Source organism: Danio rerio, chromosome 6 (assembly GCF_052040795.2).
Source record: "Danio rerio strain M-AB ecotype USA chromosome 6, GRCz13ab, whole genome shotgun sequence".
Taxonomy (NCBI): domain Eukaryota; kingdom Metazoa; phylum Chordata; class Actinopteri; order Cypriniformes; family Danionidae; genus Danio; species Danio rerio.
The window spans coordinates 8,606,570-8,632,161 of NC_141026.1; the positions used below are offsets into that span (position 1 = coordinate 8,606,570).

The window sequence follows — 25,592 nt, forward strand, 5'->3', positions numbered from 1 at the left end:
AGTTGGACAGGTGTGCCTAATAAAGTGGCCTGTGAGTTTATACATTTAAATGCTCTCACTCGGTATAAAAATCTTTTCTAGGAGTCTTTAAAATGTCACATTCAAATAAAACATGTTTTATGGTGAAAGGCTTGATCGAGGTTACAGATTGGACTTGCATCATCTTCAATAAATAGGAATAAATCTGCCTGATGTGACTAATTCGGCATGTATAGACTGAATACAACACAAAAATATTATAATCGTTTCCGGAAGAAAATACAAAACATTTTAGACTGATTTGTTGCTATTAATTGCAGATTTTCAAGTGATATTTCCTGAAGGATGATCATCCGTGTCCCAGTACCTGAGTTTGTTCTTGAGGGTGCTGACCTCCCGGTTCATGGCACTAGCAGATTCAGTGGCGTCCTCCAGCTCTCTCCGCAGTTTCCTGCAGGAGGCGTTTGCTCGAGCCGCTTCCTCCTCAGTCTCCTCCAGCTGCCTCTTCATCTGCTTCAGACGAATGTTCGCCTTCTCAGTCTGACCAAGAGCAACAGTTCATTAGGAAAGGAACTCCAGGTACAGGGTTATAAATAATATGAAAAAAAATCAAACAAATTCGCAGACCTCTTAAAATGCATGAATAAGACTTAAATAAAATTACTAGGAGTAAAGACAAGACAGGCCTTTAATTTTGAGATTTTAATTTTTTCTCCCAATCAAACCATAAATAATAAGAACTTCTTGATAGAAATTAGCTTTTGAAAGCATTATTTTTAATTTAATACAAACATTTAGGCTACAACCCCCCTCCCCCCCACCCTACCCCAGTAGTAGCAGACATGGTGTTCATGTAATGATTTGTTGATTGAACACTGACTGAACCCACTCCATCTTTCATTTAAGTATGCATTTATTATTTCCACTTAAACTAGCTTAAAGTATTTTCTATTTTAAGTGCACCACACATGCTAAAATATTTACATAAAGATAGATGCAATGAAGGCAAATATTGTAAAAATACAATAAAATGACAAGTGCTTAAATATTCATCAACTACACTTTCTCCCCCAAAAATACAGTACGTGCTAAACATTTAGTTAGATTCAAGTATCTTTTCATCCTCCTCAAAAAGGGTTTTTTGTATCTTCCAAATCAACTTTGGCATATGGTTAACATGCATTTAAAAAAATAATAATAATAATTATATGGGCAAAACATTACATTCAAAAATCAAGAAAAACCTTTTTTTTCACAAAAATGAACAAGCTGAAATGTCCTATAAAGATCATTAAACTAGTTTATTGCATTATAAATCATTGCTCACCTCAGTTTTGGACTGGTCAGCATTGCGCCTCTCATCCTCCACCTGCAGTAACACCTCTTTGAGTTTCTTCTCTACACGCCGGACCTGTTTAGTGGACTGCTGTCTCTCCCTGAGGAGTTCAGCACAGAGACAGAGTAAATGAAAGGTCAACCTGATAACTAAAAGGTTATTGGGGAATTATGCATATGATGCAAAGCCTATGAAGACAATTCACATATTCTACCATGTTAGGGCTGTGCAATATATCCAAATATCACATATACCACCTATAGATAGACATACAGCAATGGTGTGCGATATGGAGTGATTTAATACAAAAGTAACTTAATGAAAGGTAAAAAAAAAATGATCAAGTAATCATGTTAAAGAGACGATTCACCTGAAAATAAACTCCTTCCTCATTTTTTTTTAGACTGTATTTACTCAATACTCAAATACACTTCATTAAACATGTGCACAGACATCACCTACTTCCACTATATAACTGCCGGTATGCCTGTCTGTCTATCCATCTATCTGATGTACTATGAACATTACATACAGGATGCATTAACTATGAACAGATTTACAGTAGATGATTACATGTACAGGTTAGAGTTGGGCTGATAAATGATATATCGAATTGAGATAACATTTATGTAGATAATGATAAGCTCTGGACTTATATACTCTATATTGATCTAAAAGCCAACAACACAGCAGAAATGTGCAACAATGGGAATCTAAAAGGGTTTTTATATTAAAGGTGTAACGATTTTTCAGCCACCAAAAATGTATTAGGCGAAAATGTTATGTCGTTTATATAGACCCTCTAATTTTTGTGGCTTCGGTCATTGTTGGGAGACTGTTTTAAATTTGAAAGTATTAATACTTGTTTCAAAATACATGTCGTTATCATTCAGTATGGAAAATATTTATCTAGATTGTAATCTATCTCATGAACGCTTGATAATAGTATTGTGAAACAAACACCACTACTTGCTATACACCTTTTATATACATATATACTTATTTACCATACTTTACGTCCCAATTTGCACATAACAGCTGCAAATATGTTGTATATATTAATATAGGTGTACATACACTTATCAGTTTGTATTTTTGCATTCACTACTTCTATTTTTAAAATATATTTATTTATTATCTGTTTGTTGTCCTGTCTTTGTTTTTGTGACAGAGCTTCTACAGTGCAACAGAATTACAAACTCATCGTATGTGTGAACCTGGCATTAAAACTCTCTGGTTTTTGCCATATTGCTCAGCCCAATACAGGTTGCCTTAGTAATCAGAAGTATGCAAAAAGATATGAACAATTACAAATGTATAGGTGCAGTGGATATGTACAATTCAAGATGTATTAGTGCAATGTAGTTCAATTTTTAATTGTGCATTTTAAATAAAATAAAAAAAGATTAATATTAAATTAAATAAACGTGTTTAGCTGAGAAACAATCAGTATTCTGAAAAGCGATATACAAAAACTTGGATGTTTCTTCCACTGAACAAAACAATATTGCAGATAAGAATTATAATATTCTGAAGAATAGTCATTGACATGCACAAAAATAAAAAATAATAATGCTGAATGGCTGTTTTTTCCTCCAACATCCTTCATTACATCTTCCCTGGTGTTCATAATTTCTCTTAAAAAAAATAAATAAATAAAAAAGTGCATTTATATATCCCTTTAAGAAAGCAATATAAAGAAATAATTTCACTCAATTTTTTGGGGTTGACAAAACTATACCAGTAATCTAGTTGGCATGCTACCAGACTATTCTGCGATATTGCACAGCTTTAATGACCAGGTTTGCAATTTCCTGCCAATAACCTACTCAACTCCTCTTAATCTGAACTCACTTCATCTCACTGTCCAGCTGTTCTTCGAGCTGCTGAATCTTGGTCTCCAGCGCAGTAATGGTAGACTTGTACTTGCTCTTCACAGCTCCTTCCAGCTCCTGTAGTTTCTGCTTCATGTCCTTGTTCTGGCGGTCCAGCTGAGAGCGCAAACCCTCCAGGCGCTGACTATTACTACGCTCTGCAGTCAGCTCCACGGTTACCTGCTCAGCCTGACAGTCGATGAAAAACAGCATTAGTACAAGAGCATCATAAGCATAACGCATCTGAAGTACTTTACTAACGTACCTGGAGTGATGCTTTCTTCAGTCGATCATTGACCAGCTCCACACTGAGATGTTCTTCCTCGAGTTCCTCCTCAAGCTGAGCAATACGTGCTTCCAATCTCCTCCTCTCGTCGCTGCTCAGTGAGCTTAGTGAGAAATACAACAACATTAGTCAACAGGGTAAGATGCACTTTGATTTTGTAGGAGTGTGATGCAGGACACCCTACCAGACGATACATCACAATAACAGCAGGTAAACTCACTTCTTGGCATTCTGGCTATTGATCTCATCCTGTAACTCATCTCGCTCTTGCTGGATTTGTCTCTTTGCTCTGTCAGCAGCAGCCAGATCCTACAGAGATAGAAAAGCAAACATTTTACACATGACTGAGTTTTCCTGAAAAACTCCCTTTAAACAAGGAGTGCTTAAATCAGTTTCTGATGGATTCTGAAGCTAAACTGTGAAGGATGACCTTCCAGGAGAAAAAACAGGACACTGACATCCTTAAAATTGAATTGACCCTAAAGTACTTAAAGTTTAAGCTGCAGTGCAATTCAGATACATCCTTAAAAAAATGCAAGACAAACCTCATGTAGTTGCATGATCTCGGCTTCCATGCTCTTGATCTTGCGCTCGTTTTCTTTGGCCTGGTTAAGAGACTCATCTCTGGACAGACGGAGATCCTCAAACTCTCTCATCTGTTCTTTCATCTGAGCCTGAAACACAAGGGAGGGACTTGCAATGTTAGATCTATACCTAACAGACGGTTTACCCTTCTATTATTCAAAGGGTCAATTTTTCAATGTCTCACATCAGTAAATATGTGATTTATTTCAAGAGTTCACACTTAGCTCATGATTGATTATAAAAGCTTGTTTGACATGCTGTCCTGGGAGCAAGCTCTGAGCTTATAAAATCCTGGAGCCCGGGGCTCCCTCCTATTTGCAGGGTCAGAGGGGAGTTTGAGCTCAGGTAAGCCTCGAGAACGCCCCTGCTTATTTATGGCCAATGACAAATTAGAGATTGCAATGTAGAGATATACTGCTGATTAAGAGCTCATCTATAGCGCCAATGTGGTTTGGTCAATTAACCAGTCGAATGTTATTCGACTGTGGGAGAAAACCAGAGAACCCGAGGGAAACCCACACAAGCACAGGGAGAACATGTAAACTCCACACAGAAACATTGACTGGCCTGCTAAGGACTTGAACCAGTGACATTCTTGCTGTGAGGCAACATTGCTAACCAATGGGCCCCCATGCCATAAAATCAAGGAAAGGGAGTAGGAGGAGGGATGGAAGGGTTCAAGACTAAAGCTTTGCTCACACTGTGAGATTTCAGGCAGGATTTTGTCATCCGAGACAAATTTGGGAAATTTCTGAAATCCTAGGCTAAAATCTGTGATCTATGATCATTGGTTTGACATGTTTATAGAAAGCCGCATAGAGCCCGTTGAGATTAGATTTTTCCTCTGAAATCTTCTGATGAAGTTCTGGCAGTGACAGACACTTTCCTGCAGTGTGACACCAGCTGCGATAAGCGCCCATCCAGGAACCAATAGGAGCTCTGAATTCAATGCGATCCATGCAACAATTCAAATGAAGGCGGGAAAATGTCAAGTTTTTTTTTTTCCTCCTTCTTGGTTTTGATTCACACCGTGTGCAAATTTGGTGCTACAGACTGTTTACGTTTGCTGTGCGAAATCATTTCAGAATGAGGGATAGTGAAAATGTCACGTGTGGATGACATCAAACTCTGAAGGCGTTTTCTGTGTGTTTGGCGCGTCTTCATAGACGTTCAGTCTGATTTTCTGACAGCAGAGATCTCAGTGTGACATGGGAGCCTGTCATGCTAAAATCGTTCAGGATTATTTATTAAAAAAATAAAATAAACACAGTGTGAGCCAGCCTTAAGACAACTGAGGTTAGAAACTCTGGTTATTTATAGCAAGTTAGAAATCATCCTATTGGTGAATCATGTGTTGACTAATGCGGGACCAGCCGTGGTCAATCATAAACATGTGATCCCCTCGAAATTAGCTTAAATGATCATTTAAGATGTTAACAACAAATTACTTGGCAATCCTATTAAAAAACATTATAAAACATGTTATTCTGGAGGTTTTAAGGGGTGAGGTCACCAGTGGGGAAATCAGATAATCAGATTTCAGATTAATAAGAATGCATCTTATTAAAAAATAAAAAATAAGTTTAAACTAGGACATTTACGAAGCATCTATATGGAACATGAGGTTTACTTAATATTTTAATGATTTTTGCCATGAAATAAATGATAATTCTGACTTACACAATGTATTTTTAGCTTTTTCCATAAATAGGTCAAATTAAAATTTTATTAGTCACACACAGTAAGATATGCAGTGTAATGCTTATACAAACACCTGACACCTTAGTCAATAAGAATATGAATTATGAAACATTAGTAAACACATGTTTAGAAGTTAAACCTATAGAATACAAAACATAATAATAAAATAAATAAACATTGAGAATATGGGGTACCCCACGTTACGTAGTATCGGAGTACAATGAGATCCAAACATTTTGGAAAGGTTCTTATGATTGGTAATTTAATTGAAGAAAAACCTCTGGTTCCTAAATTATGTTAATGTATACACTGTAAATCTAGAAGTAAACACATGCAAACTAATAGATTTTAGTTTAATCCACTAGCTACAGGATGGCCTTTGAGCTTGGAGTAAAGATATAGCAACCTCGCTGTGGAGAAGCTCAAATGATTAAGAAAAAACAAAATATTTATCAAATATGGACCCCCTTTCAACACTTCAAAATGTGTATCGAACATTGTTATTATAGTTTTTTTTTTAATTATGTATTGTTACTATTTACATTTATGTAATTCCATGTATTTGTCACATTAACCAAATCTCTTGACTCCTGAGGTTTCAATATTTCAGAATAAGTTTGTATTTTATTTTTCTCCATATTTTGTTCTGAATTTCAAAACAAAAACCAATAAATATATTTAGGAAAAAAGAAAAAGCTCTTGAAATTCTTGTGATCAAAAACATCTCACCACTTAAGACACATTCTACATTAGCATCACTTTTTGTGTCCTCGAGATTACCTGTAGTTTCTTGAGCTGTTTGAGGGCCTCATCTCGAGCCTTGTTGGCCAAATCAATCTGAGCAGCCAATTCCGACAGATCAAGCTCCAGCTTCTTGCGCACAGATACAGCCTGAGCCCGCTGTTTCCTCTCATCCTCCAGCTCCATCTCCATCTCACGCACCTGACATTTACACACAGCATCAAAAAAATGAAATAAAATTGTATTAGTCACATATAGTCAAACAGCACGATATGCAGTGAAATGCTGACACACACTCGTGACCGTAAAATAACACAAAACACCAACACAAACAACAACTACCTAAATTTGGAGAAGTAGAAATGCAATAGAAAATAAAAGCGTATATAAACCATTTAAAGACTTTCAATAGAGTATGTGGTTGTTGCATATTTAGTATAACGGTATAACGTCTCTCCATTGTTCTGCAGAGGTGAGACAGGTGAGCATACCTGTTTGACGAGCTGCTTCCGCTTCTCCTCACCCTGCTCATCTCTGCTCTGCAGGTCCCTCTCGAACTGAGCCTTCAGGGCCTGCATGTTGACCTCCAGGCGCAGTTTGGCATCTTCTGTAAGCTGCAGTTCATCCTCCAGCTCCTCCAGCTGAGTCTTCATCTCTTCTAACTGCTGCTCCATTCCTCTCTTGGCTCTCTCAAGCTCGTGCACCTTAAAAGAAAAACAACAGCTGCAATTAAGATGAAGACGAAGCACACCGGATGGGACATTTTACTTAAATGTAGAGCAGAAGACTTTGTGGTTTTCATAAGGGGCTTAAATAAATTAGAAAGTCTTCAAATAACAAGGTCACTATTTTAAAGGGCACCTATTTACCCCTATTTACAAGATGCAAGACAAGCCTTTGGTTTCTTCAGAATGTGTTAGTATGTGTCTGGAGCTTTCAGCTCAAAATAACAGTCAGCATCAGAGACGGACACTGCTGAAGCTGAAATACGGCTCATTAGTCAAAAATACCAAGTTTTTCATGTATTTGTGGTGGAGTTTATTCAAGCCTTTCTGAAATGAGTCGCACACAAATGCCGTTAGTAACACACACACACACACACACACACACACACACACACACACACACACACACACACACACGCGCGCATTTACGGACACAATGCGGTGAATTTTGCAGTTAACAATTACATAGATTTTACTGTGTTTATTAGAAACATGCTCTGTGATTTTAATAAGTTTAAAATATATTTTTCAATAGTAAGTTTTAAAAACATTAATCTGTTTATTTGCAAAGAAAAAGAGAGTTATTTGATATCACTTTAATATGACAGTAGTATCATCATAGGTACTCTTTAAATAACAGTTCTCGCTATTAATATACCAATAGGCCATTTAGCTCAAACTACTATGCTGCTTACTAACAGTTAGTATGGTAGTTAGTATGGGCAGGATTAGGGGTGTACTTAAGTCCTTAAATTTTAATTAAAAAAACACCCATATTGTAATAAACAGTGTGTAATAATCCAGTAGTTAATAGTGGGAATTGGAACTTAAAGTTAACAAGAATAACTCTTTACACAAACAAACCCTGTTCATTATATCTTGGCTGTAGACATAATGATGCCTTCTAAATGATAATAGTTAACATGTCTTCTCAAATTCCTTGAAACACACGTTTGTGGTAGTTTCACTTACACTCTTGCCAGCATCATCCTTAGATGACACCAGGTCCTCCATCTCGGTTTTGAGCTGCTTGTTGACCCGCTCCAGTTCATTCTTCAGGTCAGTCATGGCCTCCAGCTCTCGGGCCAGAGTCAGGGATTTGGTCTCTTTCTCACGGGCCTCTGCTTCAGCACGATCCCTCTCCTCAGCGTACTTTGTGGAGATGCTCTTCTCCTCTGCAAGCATCTGTACAAATTTGAGCATCAAGTTTGTTAAGGCAATCAAACCAATAAAAAATAAATAAATAAATAAATAAATAAATAAATAAATAAAAAGCATCAAGAATAGTAGGTGTTCGAAATGTCCAGATATGGCTACTGAGAATGCTTGATTGATCTAAAGTAATGTTGCACATCGCCGCAGTAAACTTGTAGATGTATACCCATGATGAACATCCACAACATTGATAATCACAGGCATTTTAAAATACTGTGAATAATTACTTTATTTTTAAACGGTGCCTTTTAAGAATATTAATTCACTCAATTATAAAAACAATTCCAGTAACCCCTGAAATACGTACTTTGGGTTTATTTCCTAGAAGTCTGTAACTAAAATGATTGACATGTGTCTTATTGCAAGAGGTTTGATAGAACTTCTTTTGAAGAAAATAGAAAGTCAATCCATTGACCACTGGCTGAAAGATTTGACATTACATTACTCTGGAAAGAATTACCTACAGTATAAGGGCCAATTAAAAGAGTACTATCAAATTTGGGATCTGTTTATACAGTTTCTGGAACAAAACCATACACTGGCACAAGCAAATCCCTCTCTCTCTACTGATTGATTGATGTGTACTTATGTATTTTTGTATGTGGAATACAACATATTGTTTTATTTATTTTGTATAACAATGTTAAATTTCAAAGTGTATGTGTGCAAAACCATCACAAGCCTACTTCTGTGCTCTTTTTCACTCGCAAAAAAGCAATTTTCTGAAAATAAGTCCTCTACCTGGTCAAACTTCTTCTGTTTGCGTTCAAGTTCCTGCACTGTCTGCCGGAGGTGACCCTGGTCAACCAGGACATCATCAAGCTCCCGCTGCAGACGTGTCTTGGTCTTATCCAGTTTATCGTAGCTGGCATTTCTCTCCTCCAACTGCTGCAGGACACTTTCCACCTCCCTCTGCAATTTCTTCTTCCCGTCCTCCATGCTCTCCAGGCTCTGTGCCTCTTGCTCAATCTTTTTCTTCATCTCTGCCAACTTAAAAACAAAGGAAGCAGCTTAGAAAATATATATCAAAAAAATCTAATGCTTTTAGTGGAGCGTTATGAGTACCAAAAAACAAAATAAAACAAAAAAGCACACACCTGAGCTTGAGCGGTGTGCAGCTGCTTTTCAACATTTTTCTTGCTCTCCTCTTCCTCCTCCAGCATCTCTTTGAGATTGTTCTGTTCATCCTCCAGTTGCCGAAGACGAGTGGAGATCGCCAGCTTCTGCCTGGTCTCTTCCTCTAGCAACGCCTTAACAACACACAATGGCAAATGTCACAATATTGCAGTTTCTAACTTCTATACAATGCCTGACACACAAAAAAGCAAGACAATAAACCCATAATCACCAACCCAAAAAAACTTCTTGCTGTGGACTTTGATAGTGCTTCAGTCTACATTACATTATTACTTGCCCTGAAAGCGCTGCTGGTGTCAGGGTTTTGGAAAAAAAAAAGCAAAGTATTGTTTGAAATATTTTGATATTTGCATGAATCAAAAATGATAAGACTAATATAAAAAAACTAATTTCTGGTAAAAAGATTTTATTCTGGGATGCAATCATTTGAAAGGGGGAAAAAAGGGGGTGGGGGGTGTCGCACTCTACACGTTAGTCTTCAATGTTAAATCAAGAAAACTGATTCTCATTTCCTTAAATCCACACAAAAAGCCAGCAATTATTATTACTCTTATAACCGTTTTAATTTGTTCTGTTCTGCCAATTTTAGTTTATCAATTGAATTTAGCCCTAAGAAAGTCACCTAAACCAGGTTTAATAACACAAGTTAACACTGCAAAGCTTTCATTATTTGTGTGAAAAAAGAATGATGTGTCTTCAGGAGAGCTTGTAAAACATATGGTCAAACCCATCACTGCCTAAGCATATAATATAAATGATTTTAAACAAACAAACACTATTATTATCAAGTTCAAACATTCAAAATTAAGTTAATCAACAATAAAGTCAATTAAAGGTTACACTCAATAATATGAATGCATGCTTATGGTTCATAAAATATGTACCTGTGCGTCTTTGAGCTGGGACTCAACAGCAGAACAGTCTTTTGCAGCTTTGATGGATTTGCTCTCCACCTTAGTCACAGTGCCTTGAAGAGATTCAAGCTCCGCCTGTATTTATCGCACAATATAAATGTTATTACAGTAAAAACATGTTTGTCTTGCAAGTGTAAAAACCTGAGACCATTTTCTTATCATTACCTGCATTTTTGACACTTTATCGAGCAGTTCGTGTTTCTGTCGCTCGCTCTCGGTGTGTTTGACCTGGAGCTCCTGCAGCTGAGATTCTGCTTTCTTCCTGCGGTTCTCCGAATCGTTTTTACTTTGCGACAATGACTTGAGTTCAATCTGAAGCTCATTGCGTTCACTCTCCAGAGCCTGTTTAGCTTTGTCCACAGATGCTTTACTCTGAGGGATACAAGAGTGAAAATAAGAATGCTTTTAAGTTAGTTTTTAACTAAAAAAACCGCATCTCAGACACAAACCTGCCAAAAAGGAGTCAAGTGGAAAACTAGATATTTCTTTTTCTAAAATTAGTGTCAATATATACAGTTAACAATTGAGGTTCATTTATAAAAACATTTTGATCCCTTTCAGACAAGAATAGGTAATGTTTAATAGTTTTAGGATCACTTTAATAGGTTTCATTTAATTTAAATGTTGCCTACTCTATACAATATGCAACTATGGCAGCTCACTGGAAAATGTCATAGGATCAGTATTACAAATTGTAACGAGTTTGGCATCTTGTTCTCACCCTCTTGGACTGCTCGAGTTGTTCATTGAGCTCCTCAAAGGCCTGGTTGTGTTTCTGCCGCACTTCACTGAGCATCTGTTCATGTGCTCGAGCCTCATCCTCCAGAGTCTTCTTCAGCTGAGTCACTTCAGTTTCTCTCTTTGCCCTTCAGATAGGAAGAAAAGAATCATGACGATGACATATGATACGGTCACACCTGCATTTTCCCTTAAAAGTCCTGTGAAATTAAACTTTCTTGGATGTTAGTTTGTCTGTTAGTAAAGGGTATCAGTCACTGAAAAGGGTATCTATTAGCTAGTTTGCACCAAAGCAATGACAATTTGCGGTTTGTCACTTCCACCTAAAATCGATCAAGAGTTTCACATCACCTCGTACTTCATTTCGTTGGTTGAGATTTATTGAGAAATGCTCTCTAGTATCTGACATGCCCTGTCCCCTTCAAGACACTTTTTATTTGATGTGCTTGATCTTAACTACTTGCACTGGCAGAGCAGTGATAAAAACAAAACATCATTGGCTGTTTTTAAGAGGAGGAGCTACTCTATGCACTGCCCTCTTCATGTTTCAGTTGAGATTACATCAAACATCCAAAACAACCTTGCGGAATTACTAATGACAGACAATTCTGTAATTACCCCCAGAAGTTGAATAGTTTGTATAGATATACATCAACAATAACATTTAAGAAAGCAGTTGAGATACTCAGATCAATTTTTCCTCATGGCTGACCTGAGCTCTTGCTGAGCGGCTGTAGAGTCAAGAGTGTCCTCCAGTTCTGTCTTCAGTGCCTCCAGCTCTTCACCCAAGTCTCTACGTTGTTTCTCGGCTTTGTTGCGAGCAGCTTTCTCCAGCTCCAGATCTTCCTGCAACTCAGAGATCTGAGCCTCCATTTCTCGAATGCTCTTCTGGGCAGCGTTTTTCAGTGCGGCTTCTTCCTCAATCCTACAGCGAACAACAAACGGATTTACCAAATGTAGCTAGATGAAAAACAGGCTATTGAGTTAGAAAGATTAATTTATAAACACCAATGATTCTGCATAATTATTAAAACTAAATTACAATTTATTTTCCTGGTACAATTACAGTATAACTCTAATATGCAACCTCAATTAAACAATTCCTCCAACTCTTACAAATAAATGACAGTTGGGAAGACATTTTTCTTAATTTTCTATGAAAAAAAGGCTGGTGCATTATTCTGACTGTCATTAAGACCCACGGAGCAAAATAAAGTAAATATGGAAAAAAAGTTTTCCCCCTCCATAATATACTATACCTTTATGGTATTAAAATAAATCAAAATGCATTGGTTTATTGGCAGTCACTAAATAACAAAAAACAAAAAGCTGCTTTTAGGAAATCTATAGCAGAAACATTTATGCAAACATTGAGCATATTGGGTCCTTTACACTGTAGTTTAGTAAAACTTTCCCATTTTCTCCCTTATATTACATCAAATTTTAAAAGGAATGAATTCTGGATGGACTGAAGGAAAGGAGGAATGGAAGAAAGGCTGGAATAAGGAATAAGGAATAAGGATGGATAAAAGAAAGAAAAAAGGATTTATGGATGAAGAGATGGAAGGAAGGAATAATGGATGGAAGAATAGAATTATGGAAAGGCTGGATGGAAAGGAAGAAAAAAGGTAGGCATAATGGATGAAAGAGGATTTATGGAAGAAATAATGGAAGGATAAAAGGATGAATGGATGGATGGAAAGGAATGAAGGCTGTATGAATAAGGAATTATGGATTAAATGGATGGGTAGATGGAAGTAATAATGGATGGAAGGATATAATTATGGAAAGGCTGAATGGATGGAAGAAATTATGGAAGGAATAATGGATGGAAGGATAGAAGAATGAATGCTAAGAATTATTAATGGAAAGGAAGGAAGGCTGGATGGATGGATAAGGAATAATGGATGAAAGGAAAGATGGAAGGAATGAAGACTAAATGGAAAAGGAATTATGGATTGATGGAAGAAATAGTAGAGGAAAGGAATTATTAATGGATGTAAGAAATTGACAGATGGATGAAATAATTGACAGATTGGATGAATGGAAATGCAGGCTGGATAGATAAGGAATTATGGATTCAAAGAAAAAGAAAGGATTTATGGAAGGAATTATTGAAGGATGAATGGAAGGAAGGGTGGCTGGCTGGCTGGAAGCAAGTGTGAATGGATGAAAGGAAGAAATGAAGGCTGGATGGATGGATAAGGAATTGAGGATAGAAGTAAAAAATAAAAAAAAAACTTATGAAAGAAATAATGAATGGATGGAATTATTGGTGGATGGAAAGATGGGAGTAATAAATGGATAAATGTTAGGAATCATGGATGGATGGGTGGATGGATGAGGGATGAAAAGAATGAATGAGTGGATTATGGATAAACATGTAAACTTTCTATTGCTGATGCTGACTAATCCTTTAAATTTTATACTCAATAATTTCAACCCTACCCTGTTAAGTGAACTCATTACATGGTAAAAATTAAAGTGATTGACACATCAATATGTAGTTAAAAAAAAACAAAAAAAACTTGTTGCAATCTAATGTTGCAACTAACATCACCAAAACTTTCAGTCACCTTGCTAATGCAGCCTGGAGCTCTTCCTCTTTCTTGGCCAGCTGGGCCCGGAGCTCTGCAATCTGAGCCTGCAGCTCTGCGATCTGATCATGCAGCTCTGTAGAGTCGCCCTCCAACTTCCTCCTGTTCTTCTCCAACTCCTGCCTCATTTTCTCTTCCTTTCTTAAACGATCTGAGAGCAAGAACAACAAAGTATGACAAAGTAACAAAACCTGAAAGATATATGAACATACTGTATAGCCAAGTTTATTCCTAGGACTCTTGGGCTGTCTTTAAATGAAAGAGCGTTTCCAAAAAAAGTACTGCATTATTTCAGGAATGCAAATATATTTACCCTCCAGGTCAGTAATCATGGTCTCATGTTTGGTCTTCAGTTTCTGCAGACTCTTTGATTTCTCCTCCTCTTCAGCCAGGTTAGTGGTGAATTCGGAGATTCTCTCCTCCATCTGTTTTTTCTCCTGTTAATACAGAAACCCACAAACAAACATCACCATCCTGACTAAGAAAAAAGCGTTTCTGCAGCAGATAAATGGATGCATTTTATTTAATAACATGTCAGCAACCAAGGATATTTTCATGGCAAGAACATTTCAATAAATGTACAACTAAAAACAAACGAATTAATACATGAATTACGCAAGATTTGTGTAATAATAATAGAATTAAAAAAAAATTTCCTGGTGTCAAAGCTTAAAATGTTGCTTAAAATGTTCTTGAGAGTTAATATCGTCTGTGCAAATAGCCTAGTGGTACTGTGCACCGATATATATAGCACCGACGCACTCACGGCGACCTGATTCCCAGTTCGAGCCGATCCTTCCCCTTTCTCTGCTATGAATACATTCCTGTCTGAAATCTCTACTGTCCTATCAAAATAAAGATGAACAACGCCTAAAATATTATAAAAAAAACATGCTGAAATCATTAAAAGCAGGACAGTAGCAGATAAATGGAAACAAGTAGGCAGAAGAAGAGGTTATTTTGCAATATTAGAATGTCATTTCAGACCAAACAATTATTTTTCCCAGATGATGGAATGAGAACTAGGATAAATTCCTAGAGTCCCAAATTACTTAAGGAGCCATAAACCCCCCCCTTTTTCAGTTCAAGTCTACCTCAGAACATTTTCAATAAATGCTTCGAGATGGGCATGGAGCTCTGCGAGCAGAGGGAGGAGTGGGTGTGGCCAGCAGAGCAGTGGAAAAAGAGTGGAACAAACAGCTGTTGTCAGCAGGCACACGAAATGAGAAACGGTGAGACGAGCGAAGATTTTATAGTTTACAAAGGTTAAAATGCAAATAAATAAACATTAATTTAATGTTACCCTCCACTACTTAATTTTGGTAAAAATCTGCAGATTTCTGCTGAATTATTTGGAGAGTATCATAACTAAAACCTTAACATGTGAAATAAAAAATAAGATATTTTAACTTATTTAATATGTTTAAAATGCAAATCCAATTAGATTTACTTTATTTGGTAAACAAAGCAAGTCTCTCATATGATATCTCTACTAAAAGTCAGAAAATATGACTTTACAAACTGCATTGTACATTAATCATATGAACATTTTCATATTAGTCAATAACAGTACTGTAATTTACTTAAAAACTGAATAAATATAGATTTACACACATTTACTCAGGTAAATAAACAGAATTAATGATGGGCTAAACGTCTGCGGAATTCTGCGGAAAATCTGCGAAATTTTGCACGCGCAGATTTAGTGTGGGCCTACCCATGCGCCATCACTCCACTAGCAGATTCGCGTTAGTCCCAAAAATATATTAAACCCGGATGATGAAATTAGCTTATAAAAGCTAAACATCATCCATTTTCCCCCACAATTAAAAAGCTAACAGGTGCTAATGTTTTCTTAAATGATGCTCAACACATACAAATCTGTTCAAATTTCAAAAATGTAGAACACACCTTGGAAAGTTTGGCATTTTGGTCCTCAATGACCATAAGGTCCTCCTCAATCTTCTTCAGCTTTGCATCCATTGTGACCTTCTCCAACTGCAGCTTCTGTCTGGCAGCTTCCTCCTCGTCCAGTTGCTGCTCCAGATCCTGAAGAGGAATAGGAGTTTGATCAATAAAATTCACAAGGGAACAAAAAATAAAACTCATAAATGCTCAATGTACAGGCATCCCAAATGCAAACACTAAGTTTCCATTTCATTCATCACACTTTCTCTCTCACCCCGATGTTTTGTTGCATCTTCTTTTTCTCGGATTGAAACTGTGCGACTCTCTCCTCCTCTTCCTCCAAGCGGGACTCTAATTCGTGCAGGACTTCTTCCATCTCCTGCATGCGTGCCGTAAGACGTGACCTCATCTCTTCAGCCTCCTGACACAGCTCTGTCTCAGCTTGCAACTGCTCCTGGAGCGCAAGCTTCTCTGCATTTAACTATTAAAAAAGGAAACATGGATAAAAGTTAATCTTCAGCATATTGATCTGGCATGTGATCAATGCAAATTCTCCCCAGCCTCCCATGCACACGTTTTGGTCCTGTTCAAAGGAATTTCTGGGTCCCCGTTTTTGACCCAGTCTCTTAAATTATAGGTAGAATAACTTCCCTCTTGCCCTGAAGAAACAGGAATAATTCATAAATATCAATCAAATCAACAAAACTACAGACTGATTGCATTGCCTTTTTTACGCTCTTAAAGTGGTTGATCTTGTGGAACTTTTACACAATAGTCTTGAGATGTACCACTTCCTGAAAGTTGCAAACTTGAATTACTCCAATTTGGTCACGTTGCGTTAGTGTGCTTATTTGTAGATCTTCTTTTTATTTTATCATCATTTTTTATTAGTACTAGTGCTATTGCTACGATCATCATCAATAATTATTACTATCATCTTCATGTAATTCTAATATTCATAAAAGTTAATTAAACAAAGAACACTAAATTATACCTGCTTTTGTTTGGCCTCAGACTCTTTAAGCTGGTCTTCAGCCTGCTGTTGTCTCTCCTTCATCTTGACCAACTCTTCCTCTTTAGCAACCATTTCCTCTTCCTGTCTGGTCACTTGCAGCAAAGGCTTCACCTGAATTGGAGACACTACTTTTAGACCTCTGGCTGATCTTTAAAAGACATACAGGTATATGAACCTGGATGTGTACCTTGGTGAAGAGTCTCCACCACTGCCAATTCCTGAGTTTCAAGTAGGCAGCACAGTTCCTCTGAATCACCCTCATGGCCGTCAGCTGCTGCTGCCTCTTGGCAAAGGCTCTGTATTAAACAAAGCCCAAAATGCGGTTTAGTTATCTCCCCAAAAGGCAGCATTTCAAATTAAATAAAGACCTCAGTTATCTATCTAAATTTAACACTGGAATCGCCATGCGGTCAATTTTACCCCTCACTGGTATTCAAAATGTACATAACAGACCTTTAAAATATTCAAGCCTCTCAGTCATTGACTTTTACTAAATTTGCCTTGTTTACAATTCCCATATATTCAAAATTGTTTAGATAAAAATAGATTAAAAAGTGGGACATTTATACCTATAAGCGCCAGCGTGGGTCAATCTTACCCACTATAAAACTATGCTTGTATTTATGCACTGCTTATGTTTGAAATTACTTTCAATTTCACTCACTGAAATAGTGTTAAAATAAATGAATAAAGTCACAAAGACTAAAAGGCGATGATTGTAGAGCTATTAAAAACACAAAATGCAATTATTGATGGAGAGTCTGGAAAAGTTCGTTATGCATAAGAGTATGATGGCTCAAATTTAGATATTTTAACCTACTCATAACCTACTCGTATAATTATTATTTCAGGATAAGATTTTAGGAGTTGCCGAGAGATGGGTTGCGGCAGGAAGGGCATCCGCTGCGTAAAAATGTGCTGGATAAGTTGGCGGTTCATTCCGCTGTGGCGATTAATAAAGGGACTAAGCTGACAAGAAATTGAATGAAGATTTTAGGAGTTGAGACTTTGTTAACAGTGGCAAAAAAACGTGATAGTATTTTTTCAAAACTATATCTTTAGTTATACATTCAAAACAAAATTTGTGCTGGGTAAAATTTACTCGCACTGGCAATTTTAGGTATACAGCAACCTCCAGCGGTTCTAGTGTTGAACAGACTTTTAAATTTAGGTACATCTATAAAAATCATTCAGCTAAGATCACCTGTAAATGTACAAAAGTTAAGATAATTTAGGAAGTCTATACCTCCTAGCAACGTAGCCTCTACACCAGGCTTGGAAGCTGATGATGACATCGGTGATCTTCATATCTCTCTCCTCCTCCAGGTGGGCAAGAACTCCAGCCCTGAAGAACACTTTACTCTGACCGATACGGTACAAGTTTGAATCTAGCTCGAGGGCCTTGACCTGCGAGAGGCAAAAATTATCAATATGAAAGACATGTTTACACCGAATACTAAAAGAATCAATTGTAAGGCTGAGAAGATGCATAACCTCTCTTACCATTAGGACACAGGCCTGCTTCCCATCCATAAAGCCCTTGGGAATGGCATTTGGAGTGAGAATCTCATATCTGAAATTACAGTGGAGAAGAAAAATGTAAGACCAAAAAGCATGGTTTAAGTCTATAGTTTATTAAAAAAGTCAAATCCTGTATTCTTTGTGCACTAATAGCAGCTGAATATTATTCATTATAATCTAGATACCTTTGTCTGAACTCCTGGAAGACAATACGGTTGGGGAACCCTTGTCTACAGATCCGAATTCCTTCTAGAACTCCATTACACCTTAGCTGGTCTAGAACCAGGTGATGTGCCAATTTACCAGCCTACAAGAGAGGAGCAGAGCAGTGACTTCATTGTGGGAAGCATCAACAAGGTACATGAGCCATTAGGCCAGGGGTGTCTAACTCAATTCCTGGAGGGCCGAAGCCCTGCACAGTGTAGATCCAACCCTGCTCCAACACACTTACCTGTAGGTTTCAAACGAGCCTGAAGGACTCAGTTTAATCAGGTGTGTTTAATTAGGGTTGGAACTAAACTGTGCAGGGCTGCGGCCCTTTTGGAACTGAGTTTGACACGTGTGCATTAGGCTATACAAATAAGCTGATGACTGGAGAGGGTGGAAATGTATTCTTCATACCTTTTTCTCATGGTTGGGAATTATGCATCGGACAAAGTTTGGGTTGGTATTTCTGAGGGTGGTCATCAGATTCATCAGCTGCTCTTTGTACAGTTGTCCAACGGTACGGAACATTCCCTTACGAGTTTTGACTGCTCCATGCAGGGATTCGCCCATTCCAGCAACTTTGTCCAATCCCACAATTCTGTCCACTGAAAATGCAAACAAAACGTATTACACAAACCAATGCAAGAGTTGATTTTAAACTATTAACTGTGGAATCTTTAGGTTTCCAGGATGAACAGTCAGCAGACCACCTGCAAATTTACACACTGGCAAAACCAGACTCGCTTTACTCTCTGACGACCTAAAAGCCTGACACACAAAAGCTCAATGTAGCAGGTGGATTGTCGTCAAAAAATTGTGGCATCCAAATAACTAAGCATTAAATCAATCTACTGGTTGATCAAGTCTAATAATTAGTTTCATACCATCTTTCCAGAGCTCAGACACAAACTTGTCCACAGATTGGTTGAGCAGAGTGGCCACATTGTCATTTAGAGGATCCATGTTCTTCATTAGCCATTCATTTGCCTTGTAATCGACCTGTTGAAGACCACACAAAAACATGCTGGTTACACTTATAAAAGAAACAGGATTGTAAAAACTTCAATAAACTAGTTTGAATAGCATTTAAGACGCATAAACTCACTTTTCCAGCATAGTGAATGATGCAGAAGTCAGCATCATCTTTGAGTTTCTTGGGTTTCTGGAATTTTGGGTTGTTGCCCAATTCTTGCACCACTTTCTCCACAAAGGATTTATCTGTGGCTTTGGGGAACCAGCACTCCTCATCCAACAGAGCCAAGATTCCTGGTGGACCATTCTGGGGACAAGGAGAGGAAATAAAAGGAGACCCAGATATCAAGAACGGACAAAGATAACTAAGGACAGTTTGACTTTTACTAAAATTGTAGCGCACTATTCTAGGCTCAATAAACATACAGGCTTCTCGATGAGTTCAATGCAGGGCTGCAGGTCAAGACCGAAGTCGATGAAGCTCCATTCGATGCCTTCCCGCTGATACTCCTCCTGCTCCAGGATGAACATGGTGTGGTTGAAGAGCTGCTGGAGCTTCTCATTGGTGTAGTTGATGCAGAGCTGCTCAAATGAGTTCAGCTACAGAGAGAGAGAAAAAGATTCAAAAATCAAACTTGCCCATTAGAATGGAGATACTCAATGTATTTCTTCCGCACCTCAAAGATCTCAAACCCAGCGATGTCCAAGATTCCGATGAAAGAAGCTCCCTGACGCTTGGTTTTATCTAAAGCTTTGTTGATGCGCATGACCAACCAGCGAAACAGTCTTTCGTATGTGGCTTTGGCCAAGGCCTCAACCGCAAACTCAGCTTGTTCTTGAGTCTGAGCCTTCTGAACAAAATCACGACCCACTTTGATGCGTGGCGAGAGAATGGCACGAGTGAAATCAGTCACATTCATCCCCAAGAGGTGGGACACCTTCTGGGCAGCTGATAAAAGGGAAAAGGGGGGGAAAAATTACTGCATTTGCATTATTACTGATTCTGGTCTATAATAATTGAAAATCCAAATCAGAGAATGTAGAACTGGAGAATACATGAAATTGTAAGTACAGATGCACAGATCAGTTCTCGCATGATTCCTCCTGACTGATGACTGGCTAGTCACCTGTCTGATTCCAGCCAGCTATTTTTTTTGCTGTGGAATTTCTCTTAAAATCTCTGCTGCGAGATTTAAAAAAAAAAAATAAATCTGCTAAAAACGGTCAGAACTACTAGAGAGAGAAATCATTAATCATGGTAAAGTTTTACCGGAACCAGATTAAAAGCATTAGGGGAAAAAATAGCATCTATAAAATAGAACAAAACTATAACAAATGTTAATTCAAATATAAAATGTCAATTTCTTTAGCATATATCTTTGGACCTTTGTGAAAACAGAAAAGTTTTGGGACAACTAATTTATTTTAACAATGAATATAAAAAAGGTAATTAATTTTAAAATTAACCGTTTCTGTAATCAATCCTTTATTATGACAAAGTGCAACAAAAAAAGTGTTGCATGTATACACTATCAATTACAAAAAAGATAGAAATCAATAAAAACCAGCATCAACAGGTCAAAAAAAAAAAAAAAGTCAATCTCTAGTTGTAATGAAGTTCAATTGGGACAAGTAGCGCATCTTAAGGAAAACGAAACCTGTATCATCGGGCATGGAGGCTTGGTCAGAGTTGCGTTCCTTTTTAAAACTCATGTTTCCCAGCTGTAGTACAGCAGACACCACCTTCAGAAGTCCTGGGACAAAACAAAACACACATTACATTTCCTCTTACATAAGAGGCAGTAACCAACACATCAGCCGCTAGTGAATGAAAATCTTATCTTCAGGTTCAGTTAATATAAAGCCAATACAGTTCTGAGTAGAATTTTTTTTCAGAATCATGGCTTTAGGTGATTACAAACACTGTAGACTACAGATGAAAAAGTGCCTTGTTTGAATCTCTATACCTGTCTGCTCATCCTCCGGGATGCCCATAATCCTGAAGGCATCTATGGTTTCTGCAAACAGTTCTCTATCCTGTTGTCCAGGGATAGTTACATTTCCATTTGACAGGAAACGGTACTTATTGTAGTCCTCTAGGCACAGCTCAGCTGTAGAGTACAAAACAAACTTGAAAACGTTCTTTACAGATCAGCCTTAGAATACAGAGGGAATTGTCTGTTTAATTCTTCCTATGGCTATTATAAATTCATATGAAAATCTGCAAGCTAGGATTGGTGAATGGGTCAGGAAAATTGTTGAGTCCACAAGCTCAGCCCACAAAAAGTGTTTACTAAACTGAGAGAAAAAAGAGAGATCCTGAAAAGCTTGTTTAGCTGCTGAGGTGTTTTACTTAGGATTAAAGGCAGAGGTCTTCAACTGTGGGGAGTTTACCTAACTAACCCTCCACATGGGCATTCAGTATTAAAAGTACACAAGTAAAAAAAAACAACAACAACAACAACAAGGTCCTCACAGCGTAATTTGTCTCCTGCTCCTGTTAGCAAGTAATAGAAAATATGGAAAGCCCGCTCATCTTTGGCCTGCCTGATCGCACGAGACTTCTCCAATAGATCTGAAACATTTATGTTAGGGAAATAAGGAAGGTAGATGCATTCTGCATGATAATTTATTTTCCAAGTAAAAACTAGGAATGTGCCAAGAATTTGACTAAACAATAGAGTTGCTGCTAACTGATACTAAACATTATTTTCATATTTTTGCATTATGGGTTTACAAAGGCCACATTTAAATTACTGTGGTATATATAACGGCCTTAAATCACTGATTGCACCCATCCATTTCATCATAGGATTTTGCCAACTAACAAACATTTACGTGATGACTTCTGTTAATTCACTCTTAATTTCAAGATTGTCTTTACAGTATAGAGTTTGTACTTACTCATCCTGCAGCTTCTATATTGATTTAGCTTTTATGTCAATATTGGCTAACACTTAATACAGTGTATGCAATATTCTGCATTGTGCTATGATCATAGTCTTTTTGAGGGCATGCTCTGACGTTTCAGTTTCCTAAGTGATGGCCCAGTCACTGAAAAGGATACAGGTTTCAATATTGGCTCCAACGATGTAACCATTGACATCGAAGTTTATCCTGATAAACTTTCCCTGTGAACGAAAAGAACTTGGATTCATATTGAAACATTATGGGAGACTGTATGATTTATTTTTGTCTGTGCACACTTACAAATCGAGAAGAATTATCATTCTTCACAGTCTTGGCATTGCCGAAGGCCTCCAGAATTGGGTTAGCCTGGAGTAACTGTTTCTCCAACTCACCCTGGCAGACAAAGAATTGATAAGAGGAAATTAAGTGCATTTAAATGCTACAATTCACCACTGCAGGAAATGAAAGGCCATTAGGTGCAACAGACAACATCTTAAAGCTCCAACACCATCAATATACAGCAGACACAACTCCAAGATTTCCAAATTAAAGCTTTACTGCAAAAAGGAGCATCAGTTGGAAGTACATGCGTCTGCTGAACATATGATAAAACTCCTGCACTAGCCTGCTAATACTGATGGGCGCGTGTGTGTAAACTCTTTTTACGCTCTAGCAATTAAATGAATGCCAGTTTATTTAACAGATAATATTTTGATTACATTACAGCATCAATGCTGTAAAAAGAACCGTATAAAATGGAGTCACATTAACCGTTCACCGGAAGTTTTTCATTATGGAGAAACAATAGCTCTGCATATACCCTATTAATTAATGCTGTACAAGTGTTGTTCATTGACCACGTTTACATAGACAAAAGTAATCAAATTATTTGCCTTAATCTGAATATAATATTATAATTACATGAGTTTCTTTTTGAATGTTCCTTTCATGATCCCTTTTTACATGTTATAGCCCATAGATTGATTAACGTCATTGCATCACTGTGCCATCTACACTACCTCCGGAGTTTCATGTAATTTCCGGGGCCTCATGTACAAAGACTTGCGTTGAATTTATACTAAAACATTGGGTAAGGACAAAGCTGTAAATGTGCAAACGCAGTAAAAAAAAAAATCTGATGTATGAAACGCTGCGTATGGAGAATCCCACGCAAATTCTCTTTGTACATCAGATTAATGTGAAACTGAGCGCACGTACATGAGCGCAAAACCCCTGGGAGAGTTCAGCTGGCACGGTTAATGCAGTGGGGTCCGAGCATGGCACTTTGAGTGAATTAAAAAAAAAAAAAAAAAAGAAATGGTCCGATGTAAAGGTGCAGGTAAAGAGGAGAACAGCGGCGCACCGTCAAAGTGTGGACCGAACAGGTGGGGGAACAGGATGCTGAACTAACACCCTGTGAGGATAGAGTTGCCTCAATTGTGGGCGACACTTTACTGTCTGGAGTAGTATCAGTGTCTGTGGGAGACACAGATGTATTAAAGAAATACTTTGTTAGGGCGGTATAGCAGCACCCCTCCGCTCTTATCAAGGCAGCGCCACCATTCGCCCGCTCTACAATGGGCCGAGTGCGAGAATGGACATCATCGTCTCTGCTCTCTTGGTCAGTTTGTGGGTTGTTGAAGGGGGGGTTGGGAGTTAACAGCCCCGTCTTTAATGAATAACCACAGTCTCGTTATTACGCTCAATAAAAAATAAAATAAAACTTAGCTGGAATAATCTCTTTAAATACATCACTCTCCAAAAACCTTGGAGCCTCATCCCAACCATGCTGTTAGTGAGGATGTATTAATCATGGATTGACCCAGGTCACCTTGCTACAATATTTCAATGCACACCGAATGATAAAAAAAACCTTGGCATTTCGCGATGCAGGTGTCTGTGGTCCTTTACTGACTCGATAGGTGGAGAGAGCAGTGTCAAAAATTGGTCAAACACCCCTGACGTGCGTGTATAGACTACTTTGTCTATGCAAAAATGCACCAAAAATCCTACACAACGGTAATAGTTTGATTGCGGCGCTTACATATTTGTACTGCGCTTCAATAATGCCATTAAATCAGCATACTCTACATGTCTTAATCTGATTTCTATTTAGTTTATGACTTAAGGCGGATTAAGGAAATCCAAAAATCGCTGTTTACATGGTAGACTCTTAATCAGAGTATTGTCTTAATCATATAAAAATCTGATTATTGGTGTCCATGTAAACGTACTCATTAGCCCCTTTCACACATACAGACTGTTCCGGAAAATTGCTGGCAATTTTTGGTTGTATGTGTGAACGGGTCCTTTTTGAAAATACCGGTAAATTCGTTCTGGCTATTTTCCGGAAAGAGAAGTTGTAACATTACCGGCAATTTGCCGGAATGCTGCGCTGTGTGAATGCAGAAGGAAGATTGCCATAATAAGCGCGTGCACGTCTAGAACGTGCTGACGTGAGACGTCTGCTTTAGCCAATCACAACAGTCAGACGCATTTACGTCCGCGCGGTTTGTGAGAGTAAAAGCCTTTTAATATTTTTCCAGACACATTTAGCTGCTAGAAGTTAGTCAGATCACGTTTATATGTTCTTCTTAATGCCAACTGTGTAAATAATCATCGATGAGATGCTTATGATAAGCCGTTGTTTTTGTTTACCTTCAAGCTTTGCGTGTGCCTGTGAAACAGCCTGTAAGCGCCTGCACACGCACATATTATGAACATCTGGACATGCGAAAGTGATCCTGCGAAAGTTGTTCACAATATTGATCATCCACAGAGTTTGTAATTTAGTCAAATGTTTACAAATACAAGCGCAGCCGTTTAAAGCTCATTTGTGGTGAATGATGTCAGAATTTACCGGTATTTTGGAATGGATGTGTGAATGGTCTTTTCCGGAAAAATTCCGTAACGTCCTCCCCTGTGTGAACAGCGCTTATTTGAATATACCGGTAAAGTCGTTCCGGAAAATTTCCTGATATTTACCGTTATCACTGTGTGAAAGGGGCTACTGTCTGTTCATGTTAGGAAACACATTAACTATGTGCTCCTAATTCTAATGAGTTACCAGAACATGCACTAGAAAGTTCCACAACAGTGTTAGTATTTGCATTAACCAAAGCAGGAGATTTAACACCATATAATACGGCCTTTAAGAAAAACATTCACATGATCAGGAAAGCAGAGTGTGCATACAGCAAGTGAAGGATTGGTATGGTCAGATAGAGTAAA

At 37.8% G+C, this 25,592-nt stretch overlaps 1 protein-coding gene across 4 annotated transcripts in view; it reads right to left on the reverse strand.

The window, feature by feature from the left end:
- Nucleotides 1–25,592, reverse strand: part of myh9a (myosin, heavy chain 9a, non-muscle) — a 39,877-nt gene that overhangs the window by 1,793 nt on the left and 12,492 nt on the right. For 3 of the 4 annotated variants that reach the window (XM_087255058.1, XM_087255057.1, NM_001098177.3), the window contains 34 exon segments: nucleotides 22,662–22,754; nucleotides 22,519–22,582; nucleotides 21,928–22,026; nucleotides 21,419–21,562; nucleotides 21,110–21,205; nucleotides 20,129–20,400; nucleotides 19,878–20,051; nucleotides 19,585–19,758; nucleotides 19,364–19,478; nucleotides 18,894–19,084; nucleotides 18,458–18,579; nucleotides 18,255–18,324; nucleotides 17,998–18,158; nucleotides 16,939–17,047; nucleotides 16,731–16,862; nucleotides 16,011–16,217; nucleotides 15,740–15,877; nucleotides 14,142–14,265; nucleotides 13,808–13,979; nucleotides 11,944–12,156; nucleotides 11,215–11,359; nucleotides 10,659–10,865; nucleotides 10,464–10,568; nucleotides 9,540–9,692; nucleotides 9,184–9,432; nucleotides 8,200–8,412; nucleotides 6,994–7,206; nucleotides 6,542–6,703; nucleotides 4,021–4,149; nucleotides 3,696–3,784; nucleotides 3,455–3,578; nucleotides 3,170–3,378; nucleotides 1,307–1,415; nucleotides 347–519 (listed from right to left, as the gene is read on the reverse strand). In XM_087255058.1, coding sequence (XP_087111184.1) covers nucleotides 347–519; nucleotides 1,307–1,415; nucleotides 3,170–3,378; nucleotides 3,455–3,578; nucleotides 3,696–3,784; nucleotides 4,021–4,149; nucleotides 6,542–6,703; nucleotides 6,994–7,206; nucleotides 8,200–8,412; nucleotides 9,184–9,432; nucleotides 9,540–9,692; nucleotides 10,464–10,568; nucleotides 10,659–10,865; nucleotides 11,215–11,359; nucleotides 11,944–12,156; nucleotides 13,808–13,979; nucleotides 14,142–14,265; nucleotides 15,740–15,877; nucleotides 16,011–16,217; nucleotides 16,731–16,862; nucleotides 16,939–17,047; nucleotides 17,998–18,158; nucleotides 18,255–18,324; nucleotides 18,458–18,579; nucleotides 18,894–19,084; nucleotides 19,364–19,478; nucleotides 19,585–19,758; nucleotides 19,878–20,051; nucleotides 20,129–20,400; nucleotides 21,110–21,205; nucleotides 21,419–21,562; nucleotides 21,928–22,026; nucleotides 22,519–22,582; nucleotides 22,662–22,754 — 5,150 coding nt within the window. 4 annotated transcript variants of the gene reach the window in all.